This window comes from Haplochromis burtoni, unplaced genomic scaffold (assembly GCF_018398535.1).
Source record: "Haplochromis burtoni strain Fernald_Lab_line unplaced genomic scaffold, NCSU_Asbu1 Contig_79, whole genome shotgun sequence".
NCBI classification, from domain to species: Eukaryota; Metazoa; Chordata; class Actinopteri; order Cichliformes; family Cichlidae; genus Haplochromis; species Haplochromis burtoni.
Window position 1 is genome coordinate 1,037,022 of NW_024582440.1, and position 15,932 is coordinate 1,052,953.

Sequence of the window (15,932 nt, forward strand, 5' to 3'; positions counted from 1 at the left end):
ATTCAAACTCAGTATTTTCTGATTAGATTTAAATTTGGGTTTCCTCTTCCTGAAGGATCATCTGCAGCACCCTGTAGTGTAATTAGTCTAATCTCTTTTTTTTACATCTTTCATTCACACTCACACAAACGCACTCAGTTTTGCTCTGCACTTCAGATCTGCAGCTACTGCCGAGGCCTGGCTCTCTGTGTAACAAATGGCCTGTTATCCTTGGCTCTGTAATCTAATCAACCTGCTGTATGATCAGTAATGCTTTCTTCTTTCCCTCCCCCTATTTGCACAGAGCTCATCTCACTTTCTATTGTTTCCAGATTCTGCTCCAACCAGCCAGAATGGCTTCTGTCAAAGTTTCTTATCCATCCTGAGACTACCTGCATTTTTACACTAGCTTTAACTGTGTTTATGTGAGGCACATGCACTTATGCCCACATTTAAAAAAACATCATAGTCAGTGATTTTTGAGGGCGACTGTATCAATAATACTAACCACCAGCCAGATGCTGCCATTAGCATTGATCCTTCTGGTTCTCTGAGTATTCCCGAGGGGGCATGCCCTCAATGCTTCTTCTTTGACACTGTCAGGATAGAATATCTTTTCCCATTTCAACCTGCTGAATTCAGTGTGTGCATCGTGTTTCAAATGAAAGCAGATATCACACTCATGTGGAAAAATAGGGAGTAAATATACTGTGCTGAGATTTCATTATCGGGGTGAAGGGAGTTCATGTATTGGGCGTGGTCTGGGATTAGATATCAGATCAAAGTTGAACAGCAGTGATCAGTGATAGCAGCACAGAGCACTACAGCATAAAAACCTAACTTATAGAAACATTTACAAATACGCATTTTTTTGTCATTTTAATTTCACTTTTAACTTTTATATTTTGCACAGGAAAAAGTCAGAATTTCTGGATGATTCTGTTGAGCTCATTCTCTAAAATCAAAATGTGAAGAACTTTCATACAAATCGAGATACATGTGTAGGTTTAAGAAGTGAAAAATGTAGTTGTGTGAAGAATCTGATAATATCAAATGCCTTCACAACTGGTTAGTCAGTAGTTACAGGTTTAGTTCGTTTTTTAGGTTATTAAACAGAAAGTTGTTGTTGTACTCATACATATACGTTGATCGGAGTGATGCATTCTTATGAACCGATCCATTAAAAATACATAGGAACAGGTGTTGGTTTCTGGAAACATTAATCTGTTAATGTTATGCCAGCCAGTGTTTGGGTCGAGTGTCCCTGATTGCTCAATTCTAATTACAGTATGATTACATTTTGATATTATGTGAGAATTTATTTGCTAAGTCCAACAATGTTAGCTCTACTTCATAGAAAGTTTAGCTAACAATGGCTAACATTAACAAGTTGACAGCAGGAAAAGTAGCACTTAATGACAGAAACTTTACGCACATCCTAAACAACTCACTTCACTATTACTGTCATCACATGGAAGTGAACTACACTGACTCCTTTCACAATGTTTTACAGTCTCTTCCAAAAGTATAGAATTCAGTTGACTGCAATCTGCAGTCTACTGACATCTAGTGGTTCAATTTCACACACTGTAACTTTAAAGCAGGCATGAATGTTTGGACTGTTAAAAGGTACAAAAAAGCATTAGAAATGGTTCAAGCAATTCTGAATAAGCAATAAGATGTGGTAATACTGTGTTGTATAGGATAACATAATGGATGGTGAACATGTTGTTATGAATGCAAAACAGTGTGAAAAATATTTTCCATTAATATTTCCCATTAAACTGCTGGATGTGGTGGGCTGCAGCAGTGCTTATCATCATGTCCTTCTTGTAGAAGATTTTGCTGTGCTGAGGATGGATGAAGGAAACTACATCCATTTCTAGATCTGTTGCTAGGGAGTGGTGAGCAATAAAGAGTGTGTTAAATTAATCAGAGCCGTTTGGCTGCCTGGGTGGCGTCACCTCACTGACTCATCTCTGGTTTCACTGTCCGGAATAAAAGTTTGAGGCCATTAATCTAACAAAGAAAAAATGATATTGGACCTCCTGAATCTTTCAGGGGAGCTGGGTGACAGCACCAAATGTATCTTGCTTTGACTGGGACAAGTGCTGAGATTGTAGTAACAGCTACAATGCTGTGAGGGCTGCGATATATATCATCAGTGAAAAACAATGGCCTCCCAGAAGGGCTATTGGGTCGTGTCTTGGCTGAGTAGCATGTCAGGAATGAATGGGAGTGATTGAACAGGACTGAGAACATGTGACCAGGAGACATGTTAATGGCTGAGCATGATTAATGGCTGCATTTGGTCATTAGTGTAATGGAGCAGCACAGTCATGAGCAAGCCGTAGGAAGGATATTCATTTGGAATCTTGTTTATGCAATTTAAGTGAGACAGTTAAAGGACATGTGGAGCAGTGCACATATGCATATGCAGCATATGCATATTAACTCTTGGTTTTACAGTGCGCTTTTATGGTCTCAGTGTACAGCAGTAAAACCATTTTTCAGTAAAAACAATAATTAACATTTGAAACAAGAAAACATGTCACTTTAGACTTTGACTCATGAATACGAATAATAATATGAAAGCCACATTCCCCTTGGCTTCCCTTTCACGCCATGTCTTTCTTCTATATAAAGCCTCTTCCATTAAAGATTTCAGCCATGACGTCAGCCTTTTCTCCTTTACTGCAGCGTGTCATACATGAACCTTACTATCACCCTTGCTTTGTTCCTTCGGTGCCTGAGTGTAGCCTGCTGTGTTATAGTAAATCATTTTACTCCAGTGGAGAATGATATTGATAGTAATAATTTTTTCAGTGCACTCAGCTACAGCGTTATTACAACCACAGTACTTCCTGACCACACATTTCATAATGTTGTAGTCCAAACAAGGCATCCTGCGTATTTTGTCATAGATTTTTGAGTGCCATGTATTAGTTTCTACTTAAGAAAACTGCTGTTTGGTGTTGGGGAAAGTACTTTGAGTTGATTTTGCATTGTTCCACGTACTTTACATGCGAGTACCATTTTCAATCAGGGCTTTTTCTTTCAAGCTTAACAGGATGTTTTTTTAATTGTGTGGATTGTAGATCTGCAAATTTAAGAAGCTTCTTATCTTTACACATGCAGCACGTATTCCAGCTCTTGAGCTATCGTCACTGTAGCTTTCCTGACCTACAGATTAATGTTATCACTTGAATTTTGTAAACTCACCTGCCACAACACACCTGTTCAGCTGCTTTTTACTGCAAATATCATTCAGTCATGTGGTAGCAACTCAGTGCACTTTGCCATGTAGACATGGTCAAGCAAGATGACCTGTAAAGGTCAAACTGAGCACCTGGATGAGGAAGAAAGTTGATTTAAGTGACTTTGAACTTGGCCTGGTTGTTGGTACCAGGTGTCTGAGTATTTCAGAAACTGCTGATCTACTTGGATTTTCAACACAGCCATCTGGTCTGAAAAAGAAAAATATCCAGTGAGCGGCAGGTCTCTGGGTGAAAATGCCTTGTTGATGTCAGAGGTCAGAGGAGAATGGCTATGCTGCTTTGAACCGCAATAGTAACCTAATTACAACCAAGATATACAGAAGAGCATCTGTGAATACACAAAATATCAAATCAGCACCAGAAGATCAGACGGGTGCCACTGCTGTCAGCCAAGGACAGGAAACTGAAGTTATAATTCTCAAGGACTTAATAAAATTAGATAATAGAAGATTAGAAAAACCGTATTTGGTCCGAGTCCCAAATTCTGCTCATTATTCAGATGGTAAGGTCAAAAGTGGGTATAAACAATCTAAAAGCATCAAGCATCAGTTTCAGAATGACTGAAAAAAATCAGGCAAACAAACAATGGTGATAAAGTTCCATTTTATTAGTTTCAGGGTATCAAATGATGTTCAGTTATACATTTTTTCTCATTTATATTGTAAAGACATTGAATGGAAATGTGCTAGTATTGATTTTCCAATAGGTTTAGTATATGCAGGCCACAAATAAGAGAATATGTTATGACTTCTCTAAACTATCAGGTCCAATTAATACAAATATTATGGATCAAAATAAATATCAGTTTCCACTTCAAATGCTTGAACACCTTAAACACACTTTTACAGTTCCACAGGTACTCCTGGTTCCTACATATCTTGTACATGGGGCTTCTTTTCACCTCATTGGTTCTGGTTTAATGGCAGGGAGTTACAGTGTCAGAGACAGTACAGACAGTATTCTGTTTATAGGCGATATGTTAGCAAATATTGTTGATGTTGAGTGCATTTATTAAAGACAGTATTCACACAATCCTTCCCTGAAGCAGTGGACGGCTCTCTCCTGGTGACTGTCTACTCAGCAAGTTCCACAAGAGCAAAGGCACTGATGTTACTGCAGAGATGCCTCCATTATTAGCACCGTCTTCTCTCAGCGGCTGGTACTGCTTGAAACGCCTGTTTAGAAAAATTGCACTTACAGCAAAATCACTTAGACAATCAACAATCAACATCAATCAGGAGCAAGCTGACAACTGTCTTTTTACACTGTCGCTAACTTGGTTTCCCCCCCTCCAAAACAAAACAGGTGGTGGGTCTGACTGTTAAACTGATTGCTAATTGGCTAACAACTTGTAAACCAGACAGATATTCCTCGTTTTTGGAACATAGTGTAACTAAGATTTACAATTACAGATAATAATTTTATTAAATATGGCATGAGCAAAGAAGCCCATAAACTTGGCAAGAAAGTGTTTGCAGAGGTCAGAACAGGAAACTGTTTTCCCATAGACTTCTATAGGACTGGAAGTCTTTGTGTAACCACAGCTATCGCCATCTGGTGGCCTTCAGAGAGAATGCAGGTTTAAGGCACTTAAGCTTAAACCTGCTGTGGTTTCATTTTTCTGGTTTTATAATGCCTGTGGGCTGCTCTCAGTCTTTGTGTCAAACTCAGCTAACACACCAGGCTGGCTAAGACACTTAATGTAGGAGACAGAGGCCTAAAGTGGGTCGAATCAGTTTTCTTATCTAATTCTTGCAAAGAGAAACTGTAACTTTATAAAATATTGTATGATTCCACTGATGAAGGTAAAATTTATACTGGATGTCGTAATATATGATTTACAATGCAATAACCAGCCACTTGTGATGTTCCAAAGGAATCTATCCTTGGCCCTTTACTCCACCTATAACTGTTTATGCAATATTTAAAATGTAATATGAATATTCAGTTTTCCTGGTCAGCTTGACGTGGCTTTTTAAATTAGGAATGCGTGGTCATTGCATGCATATTGATCTATGATTCCTGCGTAACATGCAAAGAATTGTTGACTGTAAGAATGTTTCCTAAGTTTACCTGTACATCAAACCAATACAGCAGACGACACAGGCAAGAACCATAACACCGAGCACCGTAGCAGCAGTTCCAGCTGGTGAACCACCGGAGGCTGAAAATGAAGCATGTAATGAGAAGAAATGAGAAAAAAACCTCTGTAAATTAGCTCATTTTAGTTTCTGGTTGTTGTTTTTCCTTTTACTCACCTACTGACACACTGACTCTTGCACTTGCCATGGCAAGACTGACATCATTAGTCAGAGAGACATTAAGGCAGAATACTCCAGAGTCATTGAAGAACTGACGAAGGATCATCTGACAGTCTGGAGAGGGTGAGGCTGCATTACAGATGGTTTGCACCGGCGTGATACAGTCAGCATCAGAGATAACAGTGCAGACCTCACTTGGCAGACTACAGGAAGGAGAGATTGAGGATGCAGAGATGTTGTTTCAAGGAAAAAAAGATGACTTGATGTATTAACTCGATGTAGATAAACAAAAAAATAACACATAACAGTATATTATGATAGTTTATGTTTGTTGGACTGTGTTGATACTATAATGTTGTTGTCTGTAAATTTGTACATTGATTCATTAAAGTGGTCGGTTCGAGTTCGACAGGTGTTTGGATCGCATGTGTCTCAAGTTTTAATGAGAAGTCACAATGATTAGAAACTTACCTCACTGAATGTTTTTGCATTGAGTGCAGTGTGAATAGAGATAGTGTTTAAAACTCCAGACTAAACTAAACTTCTATTGATTTAGCTTGTGCAGAGTCTTGATGAATGTTTTACTCACCTTCCCTGACAGGAAATAGTGACGTCCACAGCATTTTGATCCAACGCCGTCTCCAGTGACACAACGTTGGCCACTTGTACAATCTCGACACTTTCGATACCCTCTGCAGGTTTGAAACAGGATGAAAGAGAGATTTTAATATTACTAAAATTCTTTCTGTTAAAGCATTAGTGTCCTGTATATTATAGTATATATATCTGGACATGTGCAGAGGAGGGAAAGTGGACATACTGGGAAAAAGGTGTGGAATATGAGGCTACCAGGCAGAAGGAAAAGAGGAAGACCAAAGAGGAGGATCATGGATATAGTGATGGAGGACAAGCAGAGTGTTAGTATGACAAAGGAGGACGCTAAGGATAGGGACCCACTATAAAGGGTGCAGGCTAAAGAAGAAGACTGTTGTGACTTACGAACAACATCGACAGATGTAGCGAGGGAGCCGTAGCGGTAGACCATACAGTCAGCTGTCAGCTCTGGTGCTTGTCGTTTAGCCACAACGAGGGCAACCTGAGCTGGATCTGCTTCCATTTCAATCTGAACTTCACCTTCGGCTGGTGCAGCCTCGTCTTCAACTGCTTGTGGAAAAAAAACAGAGGATTGTTTTTAACAGTTCTGGTAGAAGAGGAATTGTTTCCTTTCTTTATGGGTGTTTGAATTTACAGTATGTGCTCACCTGCTGCAGTAGCTGCAACTTCATTCTCAGTTTCTACTGCTTCCACTTCTGCATTAACTACAGCTTCTTCTACAGCTGTGGGTTCAGTGGCAGCAGGCGCAACAACATTATCAGCAGGGGCTTGTGTTTCAGCTAGCGCAACCTCTGCAGCAGCAGTAGCCTCTACAGCTTCAACACCATCTGCAGCTTCTTCCTCTGTAGCTCCGTCTGTGATGGGAGCAACAGTGATGATGTCAGCCACCTCGACTTCTCCTTCTGCAACAGGGGCAACCGAGGCAGCAGCAGCATCAATCACAGCTACATCTTCAGTGGCAACTGTAACCCCTGCAGTATCATCTGCAGCAGCCGTATCAGCATCTGCTGGCTCTTCGGCTCCTGGTGCAACGGTGGCAGCAGGCACCTCTGCATCAGCTGCCTCCTGCTCTACCTCTGCGGCAGGAGCAGCAGTGTTGGCGGCAACAACGGCTGTATCTATTGCTGCAGGGGCCACCGAGGCAACTACCACGACCTCTGTGTCGGCATCAGCAGCCGCTTCTCCATCGTCTGTGTTTGCGTCTGCGGGCTGCACAGAAGCAGCCACTGGAGTGGCGTCTGTGGCGACAACATCCACAGCTATTGTATCTCCTCCTTCAACTGGGACAGCAGGGACAGCTGCCTGGCTGGAGGCCATAACAACTACTGCTGGGGCAGCAGAGGCATCAACAGGACCGGCTGAAAGAAAGCACAAAGCTACTGAGCGAAACAGCATACATGTAGAAGGTAAAGAGTAGACTGATGAGTTTTGAGATCTCACCAGCAGTGGGGTTTCCACAGTTATTGGGGATGCTCGCCATCAGAACCACCTGAGGCCTAAAGGTCCCGGCTGCAATGTATGTGTGTGTGACCATGTGCTCCCTGGAGATCAGAGTTCCACTGTTGTCACCAAAGTCCCAAGTGAAGCTGATCTCTGCATTGTTAAGGTACTGGCTGGGATCGTGGATGTTGACGGTAAAGCCAATAGCCTGGTTCTGGATGAAGTTCTGGTCGTTCTGATTTACATCATTGATTTGGGCCAGAGATATGGTAAATGGAACCTGGTCTAATGACGGAGCAAAAAACAAAGAGCTGTCATGATGAGAGCTCTGAAAAGAAAGAAATACAGGATCATTTCCCTCAAATTGGAGCTTAGAGACTGTTTCAGTGGTCACCTGTGATGGTGAAGACTGTAGAGGCATATCCAAGGGGGATAAACCTGTTTCTGCCACGGCAGTGATAGATGACGACTTCCATGTTGTAGGAGCCCAGGGGAATGTTGTCTGTACCGATGGTGAGTGAAGAGGACGGTCCATCTGCCACCTGCCAGTAACGCCCTAAAACACAGTCACATTAGGGTGATTTAGAGGACAGTAGCACAATAATCAGTGAAGCCTGACATACAGGGTGGGGTCGAGGTGATGCTCGCCACATAATCTGCACATGATGAACATGGAAAAATGGGAAGCACTTGGTCCGAAATATCTCTTGTTTCAAATAGTGTTAATATCACAACATCAATTTTGTTTTAATGAAAACATTTAAGCAACTTATTTTTCATGACCTGACTGATACAGATGAGATAAAGAATAGTCCCATACAGTGAAGATTTAATTTTTTACATCTATTAGTAATCATTTATACTTTCTAGCCATCACCTTCATCCCAAAGTTGTGAAAATCTTTGTTTACAACAGTTAAAAAATAAAGTTAAGCACAACAAACATTTAAGTAGCTCAAACAAGCAGGTATTATATGAGGTATATGACTGAATATGGTTTCACAACTCCATTCACAGTTCCGTGTATGGAGTTGTGAAACCATGCAATGGTTGTGTAGCAGGCAGAGAGAGGACTCAAATGTAGGACTCTGCAGACAGACGTCTGGCAAATGGCAGATATAACTAAAAGTAAAAATGTAAAGTTGGAGCAAGCCGACTGAAAAAAGCTAGGATGAAACAGTATAGTACTAGAACATAAATCACTTCATAAACCAGCGAAACCCCAAACACTGGTTCATCAACCCAGGAACCATGACACAGTTTCTTGAAAATTGCTTAAAACTTTCTGTTTTCATAGTAAAAGTTGCTGCATCTGTTCTTACTCTAACCATATGGAATCACATTATGCCATTTTTTTGTTTATTAAATTTTTCTCCCAAGTATTGCTAATCAGAAAAAAAAGATAATAAAGATTCTGGGATACTGCAGCCTCGTCATTATGGACGGGCCTCGGGGGTCTGATAAAGTCCCTGTGCCCCCTCAGCAGAGTTCTGCTGATAGACTTCGACTGTAAGTTAAGTTAGCAAAAAAAAAACCAAAACATATTGCTATAAGTTATTGCAGTGCAAGGAGGACACTGAGCAGATGGATGGAGGTCAGACTTTGGGATGCACCCCTTATGTTTCTTTGAAACTTCAAGCATGACCGTACTCAAAATTTCCAAAACGAGTCAATGTGTTGACGTTATTCCACGCTTACACTCAACAGTTCAACTGTGTGATGAATTCACTGAAGCGCTCTGGCACCCGAGGACCTAAGAAGTATATTTATGCACTCTTATAGCTGTGGCTACATCTCCTTATGAGTCTACTGTGCGTATTTGGTTGATCCCTGTGCCCCTCTGTCAGAGTTGGTAGCCCGGCCAGTTCATTCAGTCTTTTGCAGAGGCTGTGTAGTTGTAACTTACCCCATGTTTTCCACACAAACACATAGTGGGGCTTCCCGTTCTGGCTCCTGTTGAAAGGTGTGCCATCGGGGAAAACTCCAGTCCAATCAGTGTCCCGGTCTGGATACACAGCCTGACCCTCCTCATACTGTTTACCTGACACAGACAGTAACCATTAATCAAACATGCAGCAGGAAGACATATCTGGTACATTACAACTATAAGACTTTAGTTTAACTATTGAAAAAACTACAAAATTGGTTCTGCAAAAGTTAAGTTGCTAATATTACATCTCTGGTACTGGCTAATGCCTCTACTTTAAACCCCCCTTGGTAAGAAGGTTTCCTACCATCGACCGTGCAGTTATTTGCCCAGACCACCTCTCCTCCTGGGAGCACCGTCTGGTTTGGTGGGAAATTCAGATTAATAGTGAAGCCTGCTTTTGCTCCAGTCAGGGTGGGGGCATCATTCTTGAGAGCGAAGGTTACGTTACCACCTGAAAAATAACATGTCTTGTGAGTTAGCATCTTATGATCTTAGTTTTTTTTTCTTTAATGAAAAGAAAAATCAGTGAGCTCACCCAACCAGCAGTTTCTGAATCTTGGGTCTCCATCACTCCACACCGGGTACATGCGGGAGTTCCATGATCGATAACGAGTGAAGTGACTTCTCTGCCCTGTAAGAATTCATTGAAACTCTTTAGAAAAAAAATAGCACCACGCACCAAGTGTTATTCTGCCAGCTCCCACAACTTTAATTATGCCCATTAAATGCAGATACACATTCAGCTCAACATTGTAATCAAGTTAAACTTTTACATTGTAGACATAATTCCAAGTATGTGTATATTTGTCAAGATAAGGTGCAGTCTGCTCATGTTTCTTGGTATTGTTAAGGTGGAGGGGTGTCAGGGTTCTTGGCAGTGTGAGTCACAGGACCTGCAATCCCCCTCAATCCCTTTCATGTGACTATCAGCTGAGCAGCAACATCAGTAATCCCAGTGAGAGGAATGAGGGCTCCCAGACACTGACTCACTGCCCTTTTCTCCCAGATAGTGATGTGTTAGTGAATATGAAAAAGACACTCTGATATCTTTTTTAGATATCAAAGCCTAAAATATACCCACTGTGACATGATTAATGATTTTCAGAACTTAGAAGATAAAAATACCATTTTAGACTTTATAAATCACCTTTGAAATCCTAGAAGTCTAAAGTCATTAATCAAAATTGGCATAAAACATAGTGTAATGGTATGAAATTGGACTGTGAAAATGTGTTTCGGGCACCTCCTTTTAACAGAGTGGAGAGTGTGCTGGCATGAAACAAGCGTTAAATAGCTATCCAAAGAAAAGCTAAGCTTAAACAAGCTTGTAATCGGTGGGCATGAAGAAATGTGTTGATTTACTTCAGTCACAGTAATCCAGAGTAATCACTTTGCCTCTGCTGGTACAAAGTTCATGCATCACACATAGCAAATCACCCTGTCTTAACACGAATTCATATTTAGCTCCCCAAATACTGTATTTTTTATCCCATCAGGTGAATAATATTTTTTTTTATTTATTTGTAGTTTTCCTATTTTTCTCTTTCATAAAAGTGGGCAATGAAATCAGTATAATCCTGCAGGCTAAAAAAACAACAACATTAAAAAGGTGCTTTTAAAAGCCATTACCCTTTTTACCTCCTTATATGATCTTTTCTAAGAGTAAATATCAGCGAAGTTACTTTTTTCTTGTTCAGAGGTATACCTTTAGAAGAAAGAGTTATAAAACACACATTAAACAACAATTTGGTGTTCGTTCTTGTCTGTAATTTTGGATGTATACTCACTGGTTGCAGATATTGTAGTAGCAAATGCTAAAACAAGCAGCACCAAAGTTTTCATCGTGTGTTTGGTTTTCTCTCCTCTCTGAGCCCTGATCCTCGCCCTGCAGTCCTGATCCCCAACTCAACTCCCAGAGACTTAACAAAAGTCTCCTTACCCTCTTTAAGAAGGGCCTGGACCTCAATTACCATAAAGTTTCTTCTACCCTCTGACATCACTCTGCAAATTGGCACCTCCCCCTCTTTAGGAAGAGTAAGTTGAGTTTTATTAGCTTCAGTTGTATTTGGCAAAACTGTGACTTTTATTCATAACTTTTACTATTGATAAAGTTGTATTATTACATTTTTAATCTTACCTGAGCTAGCTGGTTTATTTCCTTTGAACTGTTGTCATTGGAGAGCTTCATGTTAGCCATATTTCATCAGCTTTTTTTTCAGATTCTGCTTGTTAGTGTCAGAAATCTCCAGAACTCCAGAAACTGTACAGAGAACATATTTGTGGATAAAGTGCATGTTAATAATTCACATCCTTAATAAGTGCATACTGGAAAAATCAATGGATCCTGTCTGGACATTGTAAATACAAATGTTTGCAATACTTGTTTCAGGATGGAGTGTGGAGAGCTGTGTGCAAAGCTCGATGCATGTCTGTGTTTGACATATGACCTTACAGTTATGTGGGTATGGGCATCACAAGATGAGTGTGTGGACTGCAGATCAATAGCATCCTTTTATTTCCTCTGTATCCCAGTGTTCACCTCGGGCTGCTGCAGCTCAGAGAATCTGCAGCATAGATGACACACCCAAGCTCAGATCTCAGACGGTGCAGAGTTTCATGCAGCAGAGGATTGCAAATACTTTGGCAGAAATGGCGTTATTCTGGAAATAATAATTTTCTCAGCAAATATAAGTCAAACATTAAAAGTTCATTCTGAAGGACATCTTACTGTAATACCTAGCTCCAACACTGGGAGCTGTTGTGTGAAAATGCTGTTAAGTACACCAAATTATAAGTTCAGCTTTGCCTGTGATCATTTCCAGGAAGACTCTTGTATGGAGACTGGGCTGCTCAGCTGCTGCTGATTTGTTTGGATCTGTGTGTTGTGGCCACTTGAGCTGTTGAAGTGATGCAGTGGTTTCCTCCCACAGTTAAAAGATAGAAACTAATATCTCACAGGCATGTTGTTTGCAATTTTGAAATCAGAAGATATTAAAGTAATTAATAAGGATATGGTGGATTTCATTTGGGCAGGAAGAAAACCCAAAATTAAATTGGAGACACTACAGTTACCCAAAGATCTGGGCGGGTGGGGAGTGCCAAACAGGAAATTACGTTCTCTCAATACAAGCGAGGATTCTTTCTTCCTGGATACATGAACATTCTGATCTGCCATGGCTAAATATTGAGGAAGTATTATGTAAACCATCCTCGCCTGTTAACTTTCCAGGGAAACGCCTTAATGACTTACCTCACGTAATAAAGCATAACCCACTGATATATAATGCTATGTGGACGTGGGGAAAACTGAGAACACTTTTTAGCAGTAGTCTTCCGTTTAATATTTTGTCAACGCTTATAAATAATCCAGACCTTCTGCCGCAAAACAAAGGATCGAGTTTTGTGGGATGGCATAAAGTAGATGTAAAGAGGTTTTATGACCTCTTTAAACATGGTGAGTTTAAATCCTTTGAATCCCTGAAGTCCCAGTATTCTAGGTCAAATACTGAGTTTTATAAGTGTTTGCAATTGAGAAATTATATGTTAAAAAATGCTAAATCATTACAAATCTCAACAGCCTCTTTTCGGTTGGAGAAATTTATACTGGTTAATAGGGAGCATAACATTTTGAATCAAAGTTTTATCATCATTGATGTTATGACTCTGATCAGGCTGGGACATTATATTGATGCTCCCGAATTTTTGTGGACAAATGGAGGAAACCACTGGATGTAAAGCATAAGGCCCGAGGGCCAGAATCGACCTGTCAAACACTCCAATCCGTCTCACCTGATGGCTTAGGATATTGTGAAGGAAGGCATAACTTTTGGACTTTTAACTATATTTTCACAAGTTTTACAGCTTTTCCTACTGATAAAGAATTTGATGGCAAGACTTAAAACAGTTGGGACATGGGGGGAAAAAGGCTGGAAAAGTAAGTGTTACTAAAAAGAAACAGCTGGAGGAAAATTTTGCAGCTAATTAGTTTAACTGCCAACAAATCAGTTACACGATTGGGTATAAAAAGAGCATCTTGGAGTTGCAGAAGGGAAGAGGAAAAAAGTAAGCTTGAGGCCAAAAATCAGCACCACTGCATTAACAACATGATTCTGTCATGGAAATGACTACAGGAGCTCAGGAACACTTCCAGAACTCATTATCTGTGGTCCACAAATGCTGCCGTCGTCTCTGGGATAAAGATCATTTAAAATTTACTGACGCAAAATTTCAAACTGTTCTGCAGTCAGAGGAATCAAGATTTGGAAAATCTCTGGACTAAATAGGAGAAAGGTTGTTTTTTTTTCAGTTTAAACAATTTAATGTTTTCAGTTTTAATTGAAAATAAAACGTGAGTTTATTAGATCTGCAAATTTTCTAAATTTGTTTTTATTTTCATTTTTTACAGCTTCCTGACTGAGGTTGTGTTTCAGAAAACTGTTAAAGAGGAGGAAAAACACTTTTCAGACTAATTTTTTACTTATTACACACGAAATTCCTTCAGGTATAACAAGTAACATGTTAAATCAGTAAGAAGGTAAAGTGTTTTTATTATCCCCCACTTTCGAATTTTCTATTTTCAGTTGTTTTATTAATTGTTTGTTTGGCTTTTTTGTTTTCTTATTTCCACTTTGTGTAGATAAATTCTTATACATTATACAGAGTCATACGGAGTCATTTTGACAGTGACTGGTGGCTTTCCCAGTAATGTTCTCTCATGCCCGTGAGACTATTCAGGCTGCACTACATGTGACCCCTCATGCGCTACTCAACAGAGTTCAGGAGGAGAAAACGGCCTCACAAGGAGCACCTGACTTAACATACCACATACCACAAATAGGCTTATTTAGCCTCCACTTTTTATTATCTTAATAAATTTGTTCCTGGGTTTCGGGGAATTTATGGAATTAACACAGAACCTTGTTTTGTGAAATCTGATCATTTTCTGCACAAATTATTTGACATTATAAATATTTCTCATTTGCACTTAATAACAAGGCCAGTAAAGCCTGGAATCCTCAAAAACTATTTCAGCACAATCAATATAGAGCGTGTCAACAAAACTGAAGTCAAACAGTCACACAGGCTTCTCTTTTCACGCACTATTAGAAACCGAGGGATGTGATTTAGAACTGACCCCAAACCAGATCAATAAAGCCATCTGGTATATGAAAAGTACCAGACTAGACAGTCAAATCAGTTCATGACCACAGCAGTCATCAGTAGTCATTCGGTGTGTTCAAATGGCTTAAAACAAACTCTCCTCTTTTTTTTTCATCGTTTGTATTTTTCTACTAGACACAAAAAGAAGATTTGCCTAAAGAGAAACCACAAACCAAGGTAAACACGTACAGCACAACTACTTCTACAAACACAAAGCTTCCACTGATACATGATGGAGCAGAACAATCAGCAGGCTAATCTGCTGTACGCAGGACCTGCGCCAAGGCTGCTTATGATTCACCATCAGATTATTTAGGCTGTGGGAGATCTCCTGACAGGAAACTTGCTTCCTAATTACCTCTGTCCACACAGATTATGAAACCAACTCCTCTAAACTGCAGGGAGAACAGGGAAAATCTGAATCCTCCTCCTGACAGAAAAATATTCAGACAAGTTACATGCGTCACTTTCTGTGGATCAGTCGTAATTTTACTGATCATTGATCATCTACAGGAGAAACTTAGTACAGCCAACCCAATGAAATGAGAACTAACATCTTTGCGGTGCTCAAAGACGTCACTTCACATATAAATATGCAACGTGGAGACGTGTTAGGCCTGCGGGCTTCGATCATGTGCAGTACTGGAATGAATGCTTTCTGTGTCTCTTAGCACCAAATGAGGGTGTTTCTTCATGCTGCAGGGGGAACCTACTGACTTAAACACAATTGCGGTTAAAATTTCAGATCAATATTGACCTTCTTTAAAGCAGACATCTGGCATACCAGAGAAAAACACGGGTGTTAGCGATAATATTAACACTGAATGTGTGTCTTTAAACAACTGCAGCATAATCATATAACACCAGATTCGATTTACTACTTACACTCATAATTTTGCTAATGTGATAAGTCAAAAATACTCTTACCATCACTAACTCCTTACAGATTTAAAGGTTTGTGACATTGGTACTGTGAAATAATCAGTACCAACAACCATGCCACATTTAAATTCACTTTACCCACCTGTTTTTCTCATTCTGATGTCTAGTTTGAATTTCCGCGGGTCGCTTTGAACATATATATGTGCCCAAATGCACTGGGTTGCTGTTATGTGATTGGCTGATATTTATTTGCATTAATGAGCAGTTCAACCTGTTTGCCGAATGAGGATGATGGTGAGTGTATAACTCTATATAACAAAGTGTTGTATTTGACAGATACTTTATCATAGCCAACAAGTGTGATTTAAAAAAAATGGTACAGCTTATC

General features: G+C 39.9%; 1 protein-coding gene across 1 annotated transcript; it reads right to left on the minus strand.

The window, feature by feature from the left end:
* Window positions 1-3,843: 3,843 nt before the first annotated feature.
* pmela (premelanosome protein a) lies at window positions 3,844-11,467 on the minus strand. The gene is made up of 12 exons (XM_005924791.3): window positions 11,290-11,467; window positions 10,038-10,133; window positions 9,807-9,953; window positions 9,479-9,613; window positions 7,968-8,129; window positions 7,574-7,858; window positions 6,781-7,491; window positions 6,518-6,679; window positions 6,108-6,210; window positions 5,516-5,721; window positions 5,331-5,421; window positions 3,844-4,432 (listed from the first exon to the last, which is right to left on the minus strand). Exons 1-12 carry the CDS (start codon window positions 11,342-11,344, stop codon window positions 4,282-4,284), a joined length of 2,304 nt encoding a protein of 767 aa, XP_005924853.1. The 5' UTR covers window positions 11,345-11,467; the 3' UTR covers window positions 3,844-4,281.
* Window positions 11,468-15,932: the final 4,465 nt, after the last annotated feature.